We start from the raw sequence: 20,806 nt of genomic DNA on the forward strand, positions 1-20,806 counted from the left end.
ATTCTGGAACGATATTAAATATATGACATGACTTAAAAGCGTTTTGCTTTATTTCTTTACTTTTTTTTAAATTTTTTATCTGATTTTTTTAAGGATTTATGTTTTTTTAGATACCATTTATAAGCTTTGGCTACACCAGAGATACGAGAACTTGGCGTTAACTCCAGAAATCATCAACCTCCTAGAGACTCTGCGCAAGAAGTACCAAATTGCGCTCATTACCAATGGGACTTCGGCGGCGCAGTGGGAGAAAATCGACAAACTGGACATCAGGGAATATTTCGATTTAATACTTGTATCAGGTAATAGTTTAACATACAATATCTTTAAGAAATGAAAAACACTGCTATTATGTATCTTGTTCCAGGTGACCTTCCCTACGAAAAACCCGATAAAAACATCTTTTTCCAAGCCTGTGAGTACCTGAATGTCCACCCAAAGGACTGCCTAATGGTGGGGGATAAACTAGAAACCGACATCCAAGGAGGGCTAGAAGCTGGATTAGCTGGAACAGTCTGGATTCCGTTGACTTCTGGTTATAATTTGGTCAAAAGTGATCCTCAACCCGATTATATAATCAAACACGTAAAGGAGTTGAAGAAAGTGCTGAATGGTAATGAAGATTCTAGATGGTTCTTCGATCAGAAGCCGAAGAATTTAAAGCAGTTTTCCAGGGTATTTTATCTGGAAGAGGACTCGAACTCGAACGCTAGCGATGGTAGCTAGCATGTAGCTGTGGTGCTGGAGGTCAGAATCTTTGTTTTAGTTGCAGTATTTTGGTGCATCATAAGTACAAATCTAGTTCAAATAGGTTATAATCGTAAAAAAGAGGATTTTATATGTAAAAATACAATTCTATTTTTAATTTTGTGTTTTTATTTTGTCCTTTCGAAATTGATATTCATTTATTTCCTAAATTCATAAGGTATCTTAGGTCGTTATAATGTAATTACCGAGTTGCAATGATTCAGTTGCTGACTTTAAAATGTCAAAATATGGGTGTGACTCTCAAACTATGATAAAATTTACAGTGCTGACTAAAATTTTCTTAATAATAATTCGACTGATGAATTTGCTTTAAAATAACATTAATGATCAAACTCTAAATGTTGCTGACTTCAGGGCCTATTCTTAAAACATTTTTGTTGCTGACATTCAAATAAAAAAAACAAAGATTGAGAAACAGTTTAGGTAGATATTTATTAGCTTTAAAACATACAGGCCTATCGTTTGATGGCCCTGCACAGAAAATGCAAAAAATCGAGTGCAACTGAAGTCCAATGCGTCGCATGCATCAGAGCGCAACGAAGTTACAAGATTTTGTTTTTAGAAACAATTATTAACTCAGGCACTATTTTACCAGAGATTTTAAATTGTTTTGAAGCGTTAACATTTGAATCCTGAAATGAATAATTTATCTAAAAGTGATGTGTTTCTCAAAGCCTTATCTATGTAGGTAACTAGCAACTATAAGTTATACAAATAATAATAACAATCTTTATTTAGCAAAAAAGCTACATAAATAAAAATAGATTATATAATATATCTATATATAATGTATCTCTTTTAATCTAGGTAGATAAAGCGATTTAAAGAGGTTTCTGAGTCTGGGTACTAACTAGTCAGAGAAAAAATAAAAACCCTAAGTCTCGATCTCAAAATATTTTTTTGAGAAACTCACGAGATGACCTGCTTAGTACTGACCATCTAAGTTGTGTATGTCAGTACTAAGCGAGATGACAAGCTAAGTTGTGTGTATCAGTACTAAGTAGATCATCTCGTGTTATTACTAGTTTATAAGGTCTGATGATGCTTTCTTAAGCGAAACGTGTAACCTTCGGGACATATCAAAAATATTTTGAGACTGAGACTTAGGGTTTTTATTTTTTCTTTACTTACGTAGGTCTCTTTGAGATAATGGATAGAGTTCTTTCAATTTGAAAAAACTAACTAGTCAATTAGTACCCAGCCGTCTGCCAACGGTGTTGTGATTTCTGGTCTTCGTTATTTTCAGTCCTAGTTATTAGAAACGATAGTTTTTCATCACTAGAGTTTTTGTTTATCATTTTCATGAATTTTCTTTCATTATTTATGGATTGTTTACATCTCCTTTTACACAAGTTCTAAAGCTTGCATACCTTAGAAAGGCCTCCTAAAAGGGACATGACTGGTTGTGTAGTAAGCATGATAAAATAAACTATAGTATAGTTTCCTGAAAAGCCTTGTTTTCTCGGGCAGAGTTAGCCAACACTTGTCTCCCTGTTTTTGTCTAAAATATCTAGCTTAAAGAACTGAGATTAAGTTTGCTTACCATATAATGTCACTTCTTGTTCATTCATACCATTTTCCCGATGAAAAATTCAATACCCTTTGAGTTTCCTCAATTGCAATTTTTTGACCCGAGTGATAATCCCGAAGGTGGTTTGTAAAAATGTGCGTTACTAAATTCGTGCCGTGCATATAAAAAGGTGCCAGGTCCATAAGGCTGACACATTGGTTGCAGTAGAGTCTTAGCGTAGGGTGCAAGCAAAGTATACAGTATTTTCCGGGTTTTCATAAGTATTTCTTTTTATTGTTGACATTTGTTGGCAGTTTATTAATAAAAGCAGGAGTAAACGCTGATTTAGTTTATCTTACTTTGCTTGTTGGTGCCAAGTTATGGCTTTACTACTCGAATGTCGAAACCGCTTGTATAAAATTCGTCACCCCGTCCGTTTAATCATACCGCTTTTAGTTTTGCTTTGAATATAAATTGCTAGTTTTTTTTGTTTTTTTTTTTTAGTTTGCGATATATTTTTACCCATAAACGGCCTGTGCTAGATCATAGAATTTGATAACTGGGGTTGTTAAGTTTTAAGAAATAATTTTCTTATATTTAAGCATGAAATCTGTTATCATATTAAGTTGTCATAATAAATTTTGGATCACTATCTAATTGCTCCACTGTTAAGAAGCTTAAGCCGGAGAGGCAATAGGGGACTCTAAGCTCCTTTAATTACTTACAGTGGCACCCGAGGCATATTGTATCGATTACTTTTCTATTTGTGTAGATAATCGTCCATCAAAGATTTATTCCCTAGATCACTAAAGTTAAAGGGATTTATTTGTGTTACCGTAAAGTAATGTGTGTACACAGGAGAAACCCTGCTACAAGATTTATGCAAATGAGAGCAACTAGAGGTCCTCAAACTATGTTGAACCTTCAGCTCCTGGATCTTACAATACAATTCGAGGCCGTACGGACTGCGAACAGGCTACCTGTGAGTACTACAGGCTAATAGAGTATTACGCCGGTGACACTGGCCAGTCTAAAATCTAGGCGCAGGTCATACAGGAATGTTCTCTTCTTCTGAAGGGAAGTACTTTAAAAAGACTTTACAGCTGTCGCATCAGTAAAGAGTCTGCTCCGGAGATAAAGAACCTAGCAGAATATATTTTGGCCCTCTGCCTGTCTCTCAAAATCCGGCTAGTGACGGAGTTTTTAGTCATGTAAAAAATTTAATTCAATAATTTTGTTTCTGATTAAAATTTCCAAACGTAATTTATGATCACATTTGCTGACTTTAAAGTATTGGATCGACTTTCAGGTTCAATTGAAAATAATTCCTGATTATGATAATCGGAGTTTTTATGACACTACTTAGCTTTGAACAGAAGAACCTGTTGCGATTTCAAATTATTAATGAATCAGTTAAAATTATGCGCCCTTTCTAATTGCTGACGTGATGGTTAAATTTAGAGGAACTGAATTTTATTGCTGATTAAAATGCCAATGTAAGTTATTAACGGTTTCATAATGGGACACAAGAATAAAATAACGAAGGAGAAGCTTCGATAAAATTATAGTTGCTGACTTTGCACAACAAACTATATTTAAAATTATTCTTCCTTCCTACCTTGACTTCACGTTACTTTCAGCAACCATGCTCATGTCATGATTCGAACCTAAGATCACCCGGTCGCATCGTAAATACTCGGATTTGAACATAGTGCCGTCGGCTATTTCAAAATATCATTAACTAACCTAAGCTTTGCAGCAAACTCGACCTTTTAAGGCTAACCAATTATAAAGTTTGATTGCTGGCTGCAGATATAGCTTGGTTAACTAGAATTTAGTTGCTGACTGCTTCGGTACGAGATTCTGGCTTTGGAATTTTGTTTTTAGATTCAATTGGTTGCTGATTTTGGAGACATGTCGACAAAACAAAAAGCTCAAAATATATTAGTCAACTTAATGTGTAAATTTGGATTTTTTTTGTCAGAAAAATTAACTTTAGAAATTTAAAGTGAGTAACTTTGAGTTACGGTTTAAAATTGCAATGATAGCGGACAAAAAACACCCAGACTTTTTAAAAACATAGGCGCGGTCTATAGCAACAGGCCATAAAATGTTAAGAAATCGTATGACATTTGACTTTTTAAAAAGACGAAATCTTCACAGGGATTCCAAATTCATGACTCGGCACGATCACTCGATAAAAATGACTGATTTTAAATAAAAATTTTCAACCGTGTATTGCTGATTGCCTAGTTTTTGGCGATTTGTAAACTTTACGCTTGGGTATATCGCTTGCACCAGACCATAGAGAAATGAATATTAAAAGAGTGTTCGAAAGGTAGCCTAACCTGATCATCAAGTTCTAAAACTTAACCTAACAAATTTAGTTCGGTTAGACCGCATCGAGGGCCAACTTCTGTCATAATTGTCATTAGATTATCGATTTTCTTTCGTTCCTTGCCACCACCCACCTTCGTCACCATCATCGATCGTCGCCATGCCATTTCTTATTGCTTATTTTATTCCATCAAAACCAAGATAAAACAAACACCAAGATTTCGCGGAGGAAGCAGTTAAAACACAGGAAATTCCAATGTGTTCAGTAGCAAAGTCAATCATCAAATGTAAGTGATACTACGTCGAGCATACATAACTTTATGAGGTTATGGTCAGAAGTCCCTTAAGTACACATGGCCTGCGCTACATAGCAACAAATGAGACCAGGGACGGATATAACTTCGTTAAACATGTGCTGCAGAGAGTACCTTAAGGCAATACTACATAGTAAACGAAATCTAGAGAACGAAGCAATATAATTCCAACTATAATATATAACTATTATAGAGATAGACTTATGCGTTATACCATGGTCCTCTAATATATATATCTCACTATGTTAGCTTCATTCTTGTCGCAATGTTAGCAGTATGAGCTTATAAGTGTATAGCATATGCTCGTCCTGTATTTTGAATTTGACAATGTCATCAGAGACAACCAAAGAGACGCGCAACTGTGCGCTAATAAAATATCCGATTATTTTCTTTATCTCTCTTCAGTCTCTTCGTGAAAGGTGAACGTAGATGGCGCAGATAGTGTTTGCCGCCATAATTCAAACCTCGGCTATTAAGCATTTAATGAATTATTTTAATTAAAATCAGTCGTTATGTCTCAGAAGTCAGAACATCATAATTATGTTCTAAGACTGAACGGCTAATTTTAATTAAATTAAATAAAAAGTTATTGATATGTTTTTAATTGCTCAGAACGATGGCAGACTTTAATTAAAACAATGCAATTTAATAACATTTAAATTGGGAAACTAAATAAACTAAATATAATTCTGAAACGTTTTGTGATGTATTTTCAGTATTTGGTATAACTATAAGATGTGCATGCATTTTCTTAATTATTTTCATAATTTATAATTTAAGACGGTAACAGTAACATTCATATACATAAATCCAATTAAAATATAGAAAGATTTTAATTATCACAGTACTATAATAATATTCCAAAAAATATATCCTTTGGTGTAACACTCCATGGAATACCTATTTTAACTACAGCCTTGACAATTACCTTAATAAACATATCTCTGTTCCTAACACAAGTCAAAACACTAAAATCTGTATCCTACAAAAAACTACAACTACTAAGTACTGTAACCAAGTTCACCTAAATCCCGTAGGTAATAAAATACGTAAAATTTAAGCACTCGTCCAAAATCTCAACTAATGATGTAAAACAAAACAAAATTAATCAGCAACAACTATTCAGCCATATTGAAATTCACGTGTTCATGTTGAGCAAGGATTGCACTGTTGCCGTACTTAATTATAATTAGAAATAGTAGAGAATTGGACACAAGCCATGCCATAAAAACAATACCCCAATACGCGGCATTGCATGTTACCAGACTTGCCCCAAATACTAAGCCAGAGGATTTAAAAACCATCTTAATAGATAAATTTCCCGAGGTGGTTTGCGAACCAGTACAGTCAAAACACCCAGGTATTTATACATCAATGAAAGTCACAATAAATCAAGATAACTTTAAAAAGGCATGGAATAAGGAGATCTGGCCGAATGGAGCCATTATATCGAGATTTTTTATGAAGAGGAGGGTGCCACAAATAAATCAAGTGGACCCTCAATAAAAAAAAAAATGGGGGCTCAAATACCCCTATATCTACATTAAAAGTTATGCATTTAAATACCCAAAGTATAAATAATAAAGTACTGGAAGTTGAGGTGATGTTAGATGAGGTAAAGCCAGATTTATTTTGTATTTCTGAACACTGGCTCCAGCATAACTTTATGGAACTGTTTAGCCTAAATAATTATTTGATGCTAAATTACTCTTCAAGGACTGAGTCTAGGGGAGGAGGAACTGCAATTTTTATTAGAAATAAATTATCTCCTGTCTTAAACATAAGCAAAATTCAAACGGAAATAAATATTGTAGAAAAAGATTTTGAGTACACAGGTTCACAGGTCTTAATTAAGGATAAGTTTTTTATAATTATATGTATCTATAGATCTCCAAATGGTAATTTTGAAGTTTTTTTGTCTAAACTAAATGATCTTTTGACAGTAACATACTCATCAAAGAAACATTATATAATTTGTGGTGATTTTAATGTAAACTTTTTGGTAAATAATGAAAATTCTTTTTTGCTATCACAATTAATGCTGAGCTTTGGGCTTAAATCGCAAGTTCATGGGGTAACTAGGCCTGACTCAGGTACACAGCTCGATAATATTTTTAGTAATTTGGATCAGTCAGTATCTGAAATTTTTGTAACTCATGTCTCAGATCACTATGGGCAAATCATGTCATATCAATATGATAAGCCTATTACAAAGGCTTATCATATTGATATGACAAACGATTTTTTACACCTTCTAATATACAAAGTTTTGTAGGTTATCTCAAAGAGGAAAAATGGGACGATATCCTAACTATAAACGATCCAAACAGGAAATGTGCAAGTTTTTATAATACACTCTATTACTACTTTGATAAATCATTTCCTCTTTGTACTTCCAAAAAAAAAGACAGAAGACAAATCTTGGATTAATTCTAATATAAAAAACTATGGTAAGTATATTAAAGATCTATATGTATGGTCAAAAATGACAAATTGTGAAAGGCATAAACAATTATTTAAAACTGAAAAGAAAAATTATCGCAAATATCTACAAAATTATAAAACCACAATAAATGAAATAACCAACCACAATATGAATAAAATTGCTATTTCTGATAATAAAACAAAAGTTGCTTGAACCTTTTTTAATCAAGAGTGCAATAAAAACATAAAAAACAATAAAACAATTAAAATATCTCATAATGGAAATATAACTGAAGATCCACAAACAATCGCGGATTTGTTTATAAATCAATTTGATATCCCAACTGTCTACCCTTCAAGTCATAAACCTTTAAAAAACCCCATAACTCAAACCATATTTTTAGATCCTGTAGATAGCTTGGAAATTTTTCGTATCATAATCAACTTGCCAAATAAATTTTCTGTAGGTCTAGATGAAATTCCAACTATAATTTTGAAACATTCAGCCAAATTTATAGCTAAACCAATATCAAGCATAGTAAACCTTTGTTTTCAAACAGGTACATTTCCCTCTGCCCTTAAGGCTGCAAGAATTGTACCGGTACATAAAAAGGGAGATGCCCAGGTACTAGAGAATTACAGACCTGTATCTCTTCTGTCTTCCTTGTCCAAGGTTTTTGAAAGAGCTATATATAGCCGATTAATGACCTTCTTAGATCAGTATAATATACTTTCTGATAAACAGTATGGCTTTAGACCTAATCAATCAACACAATTGGCAATATTCACAACAATAAATCATATAATAAACAATGTTGACTGTAACAGGAGGGTGGCTGGGCTTTTTTTTGATCTTTCTAAGGCCTTTGACACCATTGATCATAGGATGTTGTTGCATAGATTGGAACACTATGGTTTGAGAGGATTGTCTGGTGCTTTACTGGGGTCTTATCTGGAGGAAAGAAAACAAATTGTGTGTGTCTCAAAGGACAATAGAAATTATTATTCTAAGCCAGTTATTGTTTCGCAAGGTGTACCTCAGGGCTCGATTCTCGGTCCTGTGCTGTTTCTATTGTATGTGAATTCACTTTCAGATGAGGTGGCTGCGGGACTCCTCTGCCAGTATGCTGATGATACATCGGCTGTCGTGGTGGGGCAGGATTTTGGGAGCCTGGCTAACGAGTGCTCATGTGCAGCGGGGACAATGCAGGATTGGTGTGATGAGGCAGGGTTAATTCTGAACTGCGAAAAGACTGGTCTAATGCTATTTCAGAAAAAGCCCAAATTAACAGAGTCTGTTTATTTGAAAATGCGAGGCAAATCAGTGCCTGTGGAAAACACAGTTAAATTTTTAGGGGTCACCTTGGACACTGCTCTTGGCTGGGAGGAACATGTGAGGGTGCTCCAATCTAAACTAAATATCTTTTGTGCATTAGTGCGAAGACTAAAATATTCATTAACAGTAAATTCCATAAAACAGTTTTATTTTGCAGGGGTGCAGTCATTGATTGCCTATAGTGTGATGTTTTGGGGATCATCCTCTGTGGCTCCTCAAATTTTTGTAGTTCAGAAAAGGATCATCAGAGCTATGCTGGGGTTGCGCCCTGGAACATCATGCAAACCACATTTTGAATCACTGAACATAATGACTGTGCCTTCATTCTACTTTATGTCCTTAGTGATGTTTGTCAGAAGGCACCCACACCTTTTTTCAGTAAACAGTAACCATTATGGCACTGATATTGCAGTAATCACAAGGGGGAGGGAAGATCTTCGGGCACCAGCCCATGGTTCAGCGTTTTTTGAAAGGGGTCCTTATTATATGGCAGTTAAAGCATATGGGTTATTACCACCAGAAATAAAATCCATTAATAATAGTGTTAAATTTAGGAAAGCGACTAGTCAGTTTCTTTTAGATAAGTGCTTTTATGATTTTAAATTTAGATTTTGATGTGCCAGACCTGTGAACCTGTTACACATATGTACATATTCTATATATTTTGAACTTCATTTATTGATATTGTAATTTTAACTTTGTAGTTGCTGTTTTAACTTTTACTGTTTGTTAGTCTATCTCATTTTATTCTATATGTATTTGATTGTATCATGTTTCTTATTATATGCAATATTCATCGTGAATCTATTTTAGGGAATTCACCATTTCTACTTGACGTTGCTTTGTCAAATTTATTTTGATTTTGTTGGCAATAAAGGAAATATTATTATTATTATTATATAAGCTATCCCGTATTTTTGCATTTATTTAGACGGAGATGGAAGAATGTTTTCTCTTGACTGCTCTGATAATTAAATACATTTAGCATTGCGAAAGATTAGTATTGTGGCGCCACCTTAGTTCACCTTTTATAAAGGAAGAGAGAGACAACGAAATACAATATATACAGATTAAAGAGAGCAACAACAATAGGATAAAAATTTCTATCCAGTCGCACGTCTCTTTGGTTGTCTCCGATGTCATAAAAATATCAACGATTATGTCACTTCAAAACACCTTTGATTGATGACGCCTTTGATTTTGACATTTGTTGACATTGAAATGTTCATCTTTCAATTTTTATGTCAAGGTGTCATACGAATGTTTCGATTTTTATAACCGATTCCAAGCGATCTATCGGTTTTAACCGCGGTTAAGCCCTTGGTTGACCTTGAACAGTCCCTTTATAATAAAACCAATCGTGTCCGCTTGATGACGTGTAAAGGGCTAATTGGTGACGTCACGTATCTCAATACGGTTTACAACCGCTTGGACGTGTTTGGTTAATCTTAATACCATTTAGGAACGGTAATTACCAATAGACCGCTTGGAATCTGTGTATGTCAAGGTGACAGAAATTTTACTGGGATAATAATAAAATCAATATTTATGGGCAATGAAAATCTCTTTATTCACGATATAATACAAAGGTTAAAACAATAATAATTAATCATGAACTAAAACTAAAAACCGTATTAGCACTTTACCGTTCGGCCTATTTAACGTTAACGTTTGGCAACTCTTTACAAAATATACAAAGTACTATATAGCGGATTACTAACCTTATTTTACCAATACAGCCATACATAATATGTTAAATTTTGGATAGGAATAAATGTCTTTTTTCATATATTTAATATTAGAAGGGGGAGAGAAAAGGGGGAAGAAGCAGCAGTTTTCTAGAACATTCCAATCAGAACGGAAAGTTCTAGAAAATTCTACAAGCGTTCTTGATAACGTTCTTCTTCTTTTTGTGCTTGTGGGGCTTTAGAACTATTGTTCCGTTATGGTGATGATGTTTGGATGAATGACTAGGGCTAAAGGCACCTGCAAAAGAAAGAAGAAAAAATTTTTATCAAAAAAACAAGATCTTACTGTGCAGATGTACTTTTCTTACGAAATAAAGCGTTCTTTCTAGTTTGAAATGTTCTTTTTTCTTTCTTTCGTGTCCCCTGAGTTTCCTCAGGAGACGGTAATTCGGTAGCAAATTCATACTGGTGAGCATTCTTTATCGTTACGCAATGCATATCATGTATATCGCTCCACAAGATACATTTATACATATCAATTGCTCTCACGAACTTAATAAATATATCTAGACTGCCAATGCAAATAAATGATCACCATAATCAAAAATAACCACTTCCTGGTAGTCGCCATTTTTACGCCAGTGGTTGTCATAAAATATCCCCCTTTAGAAATTTCACTTAAATGCGCATTCCCGTGAAATAATAAAGACTTATGCGGTCAGTCGCCAGGGAGCGCTATAGTCATCGTAAAGTCGTAAGTTCGCCACTCAGTCCGCCATATTGATTAGTTTCTTTGTTTACGTGTCTTGTTATTGTACGTTTTTACTCGCTTTAACCGAGATTATTGAGTGGTGTTTTCTTTAAAGGATTTAAATGCTTATTGAAAGTTACTTTTTGTGTGTATTTACAGTTTTTTTGTGAGTTAAAGAATAGCCATATTTTGCTGGTGAAAAAAGAATTAAAAAAAAAATGTTGTGTACCGGGTTGCTGCAATAAAGATGGCAGTCATTTTCGTTTTCCCAATAAAAACCATAAGTATTGGATTGACGAGTGGCTGAAAAAAGTGAACGATCCGAAGCTTATGACAATGCCTTTTGATACTTTATACCAAAGTTGTGTTGTGTGTGAGAGAAATTTTCTGCCTGAACAAAGGCAATATGGCTCAAGGCGGGGGCTTAAGCCAGATGCAGTGCCAGTTCTATTTCTTAGTAATAGGGGGGATATTTTGTGGTGGTTGTGTCCTTTTGGTGTTGGTCACTCTGAACATTTTCAGTTTTGCCAACAAAAGATTTATTAACTGCAAATGAAGTTGACGCTGCTGACGTTTGACATGTGATTTGTCACAAGCTTAACGGCATATTTTAGCGAGTAAGCGTCTTAAAGGTATGCGATTCGAACGAATAAGGGTACAAACATAGTGGAACGACGAGGCTAGAGGCACAGCGACGACGTAAGCGACGCGGCTTTTATTTCATCGTGTATTGTAATGAAGCCAAACATAGTAAAGAGATCGACGCGGTACTAGGCGACGAGAAAAGCGACGCGGTGCGCGTCGAGATAAAATTTGCATTTATTGTCGCGTTGATACGGGACGGTTTTGATTGGTTTTTGCATGTTTTGGTTTAGAAAAGGTTGTTTGTTGGTACAGCATATACGCAATGGCTGAGCAAGTAAACATAATAACCTGCGTGTTCAACAGGCGTGCATTATGGAATGCTTCTCATCCAGATCATAGAAACCGTTATGTATTAGATGAGCTTTGGTCACAAGTAGCTACAGAATGTGGAATAACAGGCAAGTAAATTTTAAGTACATACCTTTATTTTATATACAGAGTCACTTATATTGAATAGGGAAATTATTTAGGTAATCTTTAAATGTGTCACGAATAAAAATTGCTTGATTGGGAACCCGACCTCTTGCATTCCAATTGGGTCTTGTAAAATTATTATTTGCAGGACTTTCTGTGACCAATTTTAAATGCCTTTCGAAACCAGTGGCGAAGCGTGAACTTTTTTTCGGGTAGACAATCAATAAAAATTGTTAATTAGAAAAAAATGTGTATTCAATATTATTCACTTTAATGAAATAGAGAATGAAAGCGCATTAAATATTAACTCAAAGAGAAAAACTATGTAGTGATATAAAAAAGAAAAAAATATTTACTACTAGCATAAAGAGATAGATGGATAAAAATAAATACTACTTTCAAAAAAACACAACGTAGGTATAACCATTACCTATAAATCCATAATATCCATTATTTTAAAATTAATTAAAGACAAATAAAAACACAACTAAAATACAATTGCCAATATCGAACAGTCGTTCATCAGATTCATCAAAACAAAACAAAACTGAAGATGTATTGCGGCCGACCAGATCAACCGTATCCATAAACAATAACCCTCAACAGCATAATAAAATAGCTGGTCGACTTTGATAGACAAAACCTCGAATGTCTTTCCCGCGAGTTAAATTTCGCAAACACTGATGCGACCGGACCTCTGTCACCTGCTTGATGCGTATTTGGTTCGATTAGATGCTCCAAATTTCGGAAGACAAATATCAATGTGTCTTTCTGGGTCTCGTATACATTAATTGGGTGTCAGCCCTGCACTTTTATTTTAATTGGTGCGTCAGGCCTTCGGATTAATCATGTTTAGATGCTATATAATAATAGTAAGGAGAGCGACTACGTTCTGTGTTAATTTTTTTTTAATTTTAGCTCAACAATTATATGAAATAATTACGTGATAAATTAATGACAAATAACTGGATAATTTTGGGTAGACAGTGTCTACCTTGTCTACTCATACGCCTCGCCACTGTTCGAAACCCTCTTTATCCATGATAATATTATGTAAAAGACAATTTGCCTTAATTGTAATGTCGGCGAGTTGTTCGTTTGTTTCTATGGCTTTCGATAATATTCTCCATTTTGCATATATTATATCAAATGAACATTCAATTGTCTTCCTAGCTCTAGATAATCGCTGGTTAAAGTACTGCCTTTCAGGATTCAGAGTTTGTCTACTATAGGGTTTAAGCAAGTTTTCTTGTAGTGGATATGCTTCATCGGCTATGAAAACAAATGGCATTCGAATTTGCGTATGTGGTAGAGACTGTTCAGTTGGTACATTTAATTGTTTCTTTGAAAGTAATTTAGAGAAAGCCGAACTTTGAAAAGTACCCCCATCGGATTGTCGTCCATATCCTCTCACCTCTATGACAGTAAAGCGATAATTTGCATCACAGACTGCTTGAAGAACGATCGAGAAGAATTTTTTATAATTAAAGAACATGCTTCCTGAATGACTGGGACATTTAATTTTTACGTGCTTGCCATCCAATGCACCTAAGCAATTGGGAAAATTCCAGATTTTCATGTAATCTTCACTGATTTTAATGAAATCATCCTGTGTTGGAACTGGCAAGTGTATTGGCTGTAATATATTCCATACCGCGTTAACAGTTTCTTTAACAATTGATCCAACTGTTGTAGCTCCCATGCGAAAAGTGAATGATAGGCTTTTGAAAGATTCCCCTGTAGCACAATATCTGCAATAAAAAATAATAAAATTTTAGTTAGTGTCAGTGATTAGGCTGTGTTCTATTTTATTTTAACACTAATGCTAGAATGAACCACTTCTGAAACAAAAATCAATGTTAAAAATAGCTTATTCGTAACTGAAATCCATTTTTTTGCAGTGAAGGTGGCCCAAACTAAATGGAAAAATTTAAGAGATTATTGCCGAAGAGAACTGAAAAAACTTCCCATTCCACGGTCTGGTGATCCAGGGGACATTGCAATTAAATCCCACTGGCCCTATTTTAAAAGTTTGTTATTCTTAAAGGATCAATTTAGGCCTCGACAAGCAACGGGAAATTTGGTAGATTCTTTGGATGAATCGCTTGCTACGGACGTGCGATCTGAATTCTGATGACGATAGAGTGGAGACGGAAACAATAGACGATGTACAAGATCCCGTGAATGTCGAGCCATTGACACCTGCTTCTGTTGCTTCCGAAAACACTGAGGATTCATCTACAGGCACGTCAAGTCATTTTGCTGAACCTCGAACAGTTTTAAAGGGCCGACTCCGTAAAAGAAAAGATAATGTTGACGCTTTATTGGCCATCGAGGAACAGAAATTGGAGTTCATTAGAACAAAGAGGGCAAACATAAATGAAACCAAAGAAGATGATCATCTGTCATTTTTTAAGAGTCTACTACCACACGTGAGAAAAATTACGGATAACAACATTTTGCATTTTAGAAATGGCGTTCAAGATCTGGTTCAGAGATATGCTTATGGCTATACTAATCAAATGAATCAGAATCAAGGAATCGAACCTTTCGATTATCCGATCAATCAGAACGCCAACTCCTACTAAATCTTTCGTTTTATGTTTTTACCGAAAAGAATATTTCTACTTAGTTTATTTTTGTTCATTTTTTCCAGTGTTTAAGATGTTATGTTAATTGACCTGTTTAGTTGTAATACTTAATAAAAATTATTTTTTTTTGTACAAAAATATACATTCAACTTACCTTAAAGTAATAACCAACCTCTCTTCCGGTCCAATGGGTTGTTTATTGTAGTTTGTCCAATTCATTTGTAGACATGGAGACACTTTTTCTAAAATATAGTTAAAAGTAGCAATATCCATTCTCAAGTACTCGAAAAATCGGTCCGGATGCTGCTTGAGTTCAAAAAATAGTGTATGATACTGCCCAAATCGTTTGCGCGATTTATTAATGGGATGTACAGAGCAAGTTCTGTTTAAACCTCCCATTACAATAAGTCCGCGAAGCGCGGCATTGTCAAATAAAATTTCATCTTCACTGTCGGAAAACATTGTTTTGACTAAATTGAATTTGAAGAGTCGCAATTAATCGCGACTTCTGTCTCCTTACTATGTGTATGTCTCCTGCCACGTCGCTTATATCGTCGCTTACCTCGTCGCTGTGCCTCTAGCCTCGTCGTTCCACTATGTTTGTACCCTAAGGAGCTTTAAGCGTTTGTTAGCGGTCTCCCGAGGCCGCTAATAAACTCGATATGTCAGAAGGAAAGTTATAGAAAAGTTTGGTTTTAACAATCATGGTGTTCGCATCGAAGCTTGGTTCTTTTGGCGGAAAAAGGGTGGAAACCCCGATTCTGGAAATCGAATTCCCTTCGAGGCAGTCGGAAAAGTCGTTGCTACAACCGGAAATAGGCGCTGTGAGCAAAAATTCCTATTAATCTAGAGTTCTTGAGTTAACGGAAAACACGAGGGGAGTGGTATGTGGCAGCCATATTTAATTAGTAAAGTTCGTCTAAAATCTTGCGAGCTTGGAGCTGAAAATGACTGGTGTAAAAATGTGTAAAAGCAGTAGCAGTCTGAAACGGTCACTTCAGTACGACTATGTCCCGAAAGAGAAGTCTCACCCCATCCTGCATAGCGAAGGGGTAAGAACACATTTTAAATAAATAGAAAGTCTTCTGTGTAGCATTTTAGTGACGTTCAATACACACTTTAATATTGTATGATGTTCACACATTATTATCATTCGACAATTGCATGTTTTGAATGATTAATGCATCATTAACAGATACATCATCAACAGATACATCATTTCAGAAAATGTATATTCCCTATTGTAGCCTAGACTTGTAGCTGGGCGTAAATATGAATTTAGTTTACCATTAACCTGTTAAGTGTTAGATGTGAAGAGATACAACATGAGCGGAGAAGGTGGAAAATAATTGACAAAAATATACAGGGCCTTTAAAACACGTTAACTGCCGTGGGACATAAATGTGGTATCTCATATTACTTTGAATAATAGTCGCGTGACATATATGTGGTGTCTCAATTGTGTCTTACAGGCGCATAAGCCTTGATCGGCGTCTTATATAAGTTATATGAAACTGAAAGAGCGAGGCTGTGACTGTCTGACGCTAGTTTTGGTTTTTGAATTTGAGATTCGACAGTGGAGCCTCATGGCCTCAAAAATAAGTCATTCATAAAATCAAAATATATAGAAAATAAACATCTTTATTGATTAAAATACAACATAAAAGCAAGAAAACTAAAAAAATAAACGAAATACACCCAAATTCAAACACTTAAAAATTATTTAGTACAGTTATGTCTCTGAATAAAGCATTCAAGGCAAAAAACTTTTTCACATGACGGGCACTTTAGTTTTGTTCGAGAAGCTTTTTTTTGAGCTTCGGATCGTCCAGATTGTCTTTGAAGCTTCTCATAACAAATAACGTCGTCTGTTACCAACATCTTCCAAGGAATGTTGACTCTCTTCTAAATCCCACAACATTTTCCCAACTCCACCACATTTTGCCTGGGTTGCTTAATATCAAGACCTAAGAGACTGTTTACGACCTCCTGCTTAAACTTTGTGATGGACAGTTTTTCATTCGCCACTTCTTGATACATAATATGTGCATTTACCAAAGCACTGCAAAAAGATCAATGTAGGCTTTATGTTTTTGTTGTAGTCAAAAAATGGCAGCAGGTTTTCGGAATTTTTCATCATTGCCAGCCCTAATGGTTACTAACTCATTAGTGTGTTTTGTGGATAACGTAAGCACGTCTCTTTTGTCCTTCTACTTTTGGACAATTACACTTGTTGAGTTGTTTTCAGCTGCCCCGGTTTCTCCTTTCCTGAGCTTTTTGCCAACAACTTGCTTAGGATTAATTTTTCGATCTGATCAGAGAGTACCAACTAAGTGAGTATTCCTGGCAAGTAGAGCATGTGCCAAAGCTACAGTCGCATAAAAATTATCTGTAAAAATAATAGGTCCCTTGTCAAGTAAGTCATTTCTGTTTTGTTATCTAAACTAGAAAGTATGTACATGCTTTTTAGTTACAACATTTTATGTCGTTCATTCACCATCTGATCATTTTTTTTCTTCAGCCTCATGACTTTCTTCTAATTTAAAGTTTTTTATAAATTTTATAGCTTTTTGTATATTTTTTTGCGACTTTCTTTTATCATGTGTTAATAAATTATTTTACAAGCGTGCAAACATCCAATGATTGTGCAACTACACAGAGCAGAGGACAAGTAAATTTTTCAAATATGACACACCTAAGTGTTTTCTAAGGTTGAGGTGAATTTTGGATGTGTTCAATCATTTCCGAAGATATAATTACAGATTCAGTCCTATTTTGGACATACACTACCGCTAAAAGTATTTGCCCACCATGTATTCTTTTTAATATTTTAAATTAGATACAAAAATCTTACCTTTATACCTATATTTAGATTGTATCTCTTTTGTAAATTGCATATATGCTTAAACAGCATACCTATCAACTATGGTTCATTGAAAAACACTGAGTATTTAAAAATAGTTTTGCAAATAACAAACAATGTAGTGAAAATATGCACTTTTTCTAAAAAACTAATCTGTTTACAGCTCGTTTCCGATGAAATTTGAAACATTTAAAGGTGTTTAGTCTTCAAGAATTGAATATTGGTAAATAATTTCGCTTGCTTATTGACGATTGTCACCGTTTCTTTGCTGGTTTTTCAACATTCTTTAAAATGGCTAGAGTAAAAGAGTTATCGGTAGAAACAAAAGGTATTATCATTGGACTGCATAAGACTGGAAAGACTAACCGTCAAATTTCGACGGATTTGGGAATTCCAAGGCGGACTATCGATTTTAATGTTAGGAAATTTACCAGAGAAGGGACTATTAGCAATAAACCTCGATCGGGAAGGCCAAAGGCAACAAGTTCAAAGGAGGATTTAAATATTATAATTACAAGCAAACGGAATAACGCCTTACCGCCCCTAAAATCACAGCAAAAATCAACAAGGAGCGTAAAAAAGCGGTCAGTGTTTCGACAGTAAAACGGCGACTTTATAATGCTGGTCTTAAAGGACGTTTAGCTGTATCAAAACCGCTACTGAAGGATGTTAATAAGAAGAAAAGACTTAAGTGAGCCCAATCACACAAAAAATGGACCATTGAGGACTGGAAGAGAGTTCTCTGGAGTGACGAGTCGAAATTCGAGGTTTTTGGAACGAAGAGGTGAGTTTTTGTTCGCCGTTATGCCAATGAAAGGGTCGCTGAAAACTGTACGGTGGCCTCAGTTAAACACGGTGGTGGTTCGGTGATGGTGTGGGGTTGTTTCGGAGGATCTGCAGTGGGCGATCTAATTAGAATAGAGGGAATTCTTCGAAAAGAAGGCTACAAAATAATTTTAAGTGACAATGTACTTCCTTCTGGTACTCGAATAATTGGGGAAAACTTACAAAGGCAACATCTTCTGAAAGTGATGGTATGGCCCCCACAATCACCGGACCTCAATCCTATCGAATTACTGTGGGATGAACTAGATAGACAAGTGCGAAAATCATGCCCCAAATCAAAAGAAGACTTGTGGAGGATCATCCAAGACAAGATACCTCAGGAAACTTTGGACAAATTAATTAGAAGACTACCGAAACTCCGTGAAGCTGTTATTAAAAATCGAGGCGGACATGTAGAGGAACCCAAAATTTGATTTTCTTAAATTTAATTAATTGAAAAATGTATTAAATCGGGCAAATATTGTTTATATTCATTTTGTTATAAATAAACCGTTTCATAAGAATAACTGATGGGTTTATTATTTTTAGTTATAACTTTAAAACAGTCATATGTGGGCAAATACTTTTGAGCGGTAGTGTCTATGTCACAGTTCTCAATTTTTACAATTCAATTCTAATTCTCAGAACACCACTGATCAAACTATTCGGATTTTAATTTCTTGTCTTCATCTAGGTAAAAATTTTTATGCAAATACTCTTGGTGCACTAGTTTGTATATTAGTAATTGCTCAGTCACAGAAATCATAGACTTTTGTAATTTCTGTCGAAGCCATCCTTTCGGAAATCTTGGAGGGAGATCTGTCATGTATGTCTTTAATAGGACTTCACCAATATCGAATATCAGCAATTATCGAAATTGCTCCGATAATAGAGCATTAATACTCAAAAGTAACAGAGAATTAATATTCAAAAGTAAAATAATTACTCAAATGCAAAAAAATTCCCATTTATAACCCAGTCCCGGTCCGTTCTGTAGGTCTCTCTTTGAGGAATATTTACAATAAATTTAACTACTCACTTTGGAATAGTGAATAGTATATTTAAAAGACCTTGATTAGCCATACCCCACACAGTATACCATACCGTAAATATAACTCAAATAAAGAAAATTATACAGTTCTAGCCAATCGGTGACCCAATTCGTCCCCAACTGTTCTCACCGCAAAGCATCCCAAAGAGAGTCTCCTACTTAAAGCCAGGATAGGCTCCTCATAACGCAGGTCACGGTCAATCAGGACTCTCAAGAACCTAGTCACAGGCACTCCAGGAAGGAGATTTCCATTAAAAAGTGATTGCAGTCGAACCATTCTTCAATGATAATTAAGTCATCAATTATGGTTCACTCCAGCCGCCCAATGTTTATGTCTTGCCACAGTATCTAAGTATTGTTGGCAAAAAGGGTAAAGCACCCAGCGATGTTCAATTGAACAAGATCATTAATAAGTAAAGTAGTAATAAAGTATAGTATTAATAAGGGGTTATTATATTTATTTATTTTTATTATTATAGTAGTAATTAAGTATAGAAAAAAAAATTGAAAGAACTCGTCCATTATCTCAAAGAGACCTACGTAACTAGAGAAAAAAATGAAAACTCCAAGTCTCAGTCTCAAAATGTCTTTTTAATTAATCAGGTGACATGTTTCGCTAATAAAGCATCATCAGACCTTATAGCTAGATGACCTGCTAAGTACTGACCTAAGTAATTAATACTAGTAACTTTAATATTAAAGTATATTAATGATCTTGTTCACTTGAACATACAAAGTATAGCAGGAACAAAACAGGATCCAAAACAGAGCCCTCTGGGACACTTCAGCTAACTTCCAATGATGAGGACTTTGCTCCTCCTGAGAACACAACATGTTGATAAAGGCAATCAAGATAAGATCGAAACCATGAAAGAGCCAGGCTTCGAAAGCCATATCTCTCAAGCTTTAACAGCAATATTCGGTGATACACAATCGAAAGCCTTCGATAGATTATAGAACACCGCCGCCATCAACCCTCCTTGATTCAATCCAAAATATACATCCTTAAGAAAACTGTGAACAGTATCATGAGTAGTCCCGGCCTTCTGAAAACCCTACTGTTAGCTATTAAATTTCATTATTGAAGAGTACAAATCGCTGAAGATATCTGATAGGTGAAAGTTCTAGAAATTCGATTCCATTCAAGTCAAATCCTTCATTTTGAGAGATTAAGAGCTATAGCTATCTACCAACTAGGGCAAATTTGTTATTTGTTGAATCGCTGAATGCTGAAAAGAAACTATAACACTGACAACTCATAAGTTTGACATTTAAGTTGTCAATTCAAA

The 20,806-nt window shown here is 35.0% G+C and overlaps 2 protein-coding genes across 5 annotated transcripts in view; one reads left to right on the forward strand and one right to left on the reverse strand.

Annotated features, from left to right (window-relative positions):
- The window catches only part of LOC126750738 (N-acylneuraminate-9-phosphatase), a 97,634-nt gene extending 96,769 nt beyond the window's left edge, over positions 1-865 (forward strand). Inside the window, exons 3-5 of one of the 4 annotated variants that reach the window (XM_050460454.1) lie at positions 111-302; positions 368-613; positions 667-865. In XM_050460454.1, the coding sequence (XP_050316411.1) occupies positions 111-302; positions 368-613; positions 667-713 (485 nt within the window). In that variant the 3' untranslated portion in view covers positions 714-865. Of the gene's footprint in view, positions 1-110; positions 303-367 lie in introns of those variants that run through there. The other 3 variants (XM_050460452.1, XM_050460451.1, XR_007665810.1) reach the window with 3 other exon arrangements.
- Positions 866-10,681: 9,816 nt separating this feature from the next.
- Positions 10,682-20,802, reverse strand: LOC126733542 (uncharacterized). Its single transcript, XM_050436876.1, has 2 exons — positions 14,933-20,802; positions 10,682-13,938 (listed from the first exon to the last, which is right to left on the reverse strand). The coding sequence occupies exons 1-2, from the start codon at positions 15,238-15,240 to the stop codon at positions 13,191-13,193; spliced, it is 1,056 nt and encodes a 351-aa protein (XP_050292833.1). The 5' UTR covers positions 15,241-20,802; the 3' UTR covers positions 10,682-13,190.
- Positions 20,803-20,806: the final 4 nt, after the last annotated feature.

Source organism: Anthonomus grandis, chromosome 2, assembly GCF_022605725.1.
Source record: "Anthonomus grandis grandis chromosome 2, icAntGran1.3, whole genome shotgun sequence".
In the NCBI taxonomy this organism is placed as follows: Eukaryota; Metazoa; Arthropoda; class Insecta; order Coleoptera; family Curculionidae; genus Anthonomus; species Anthonomus grandis.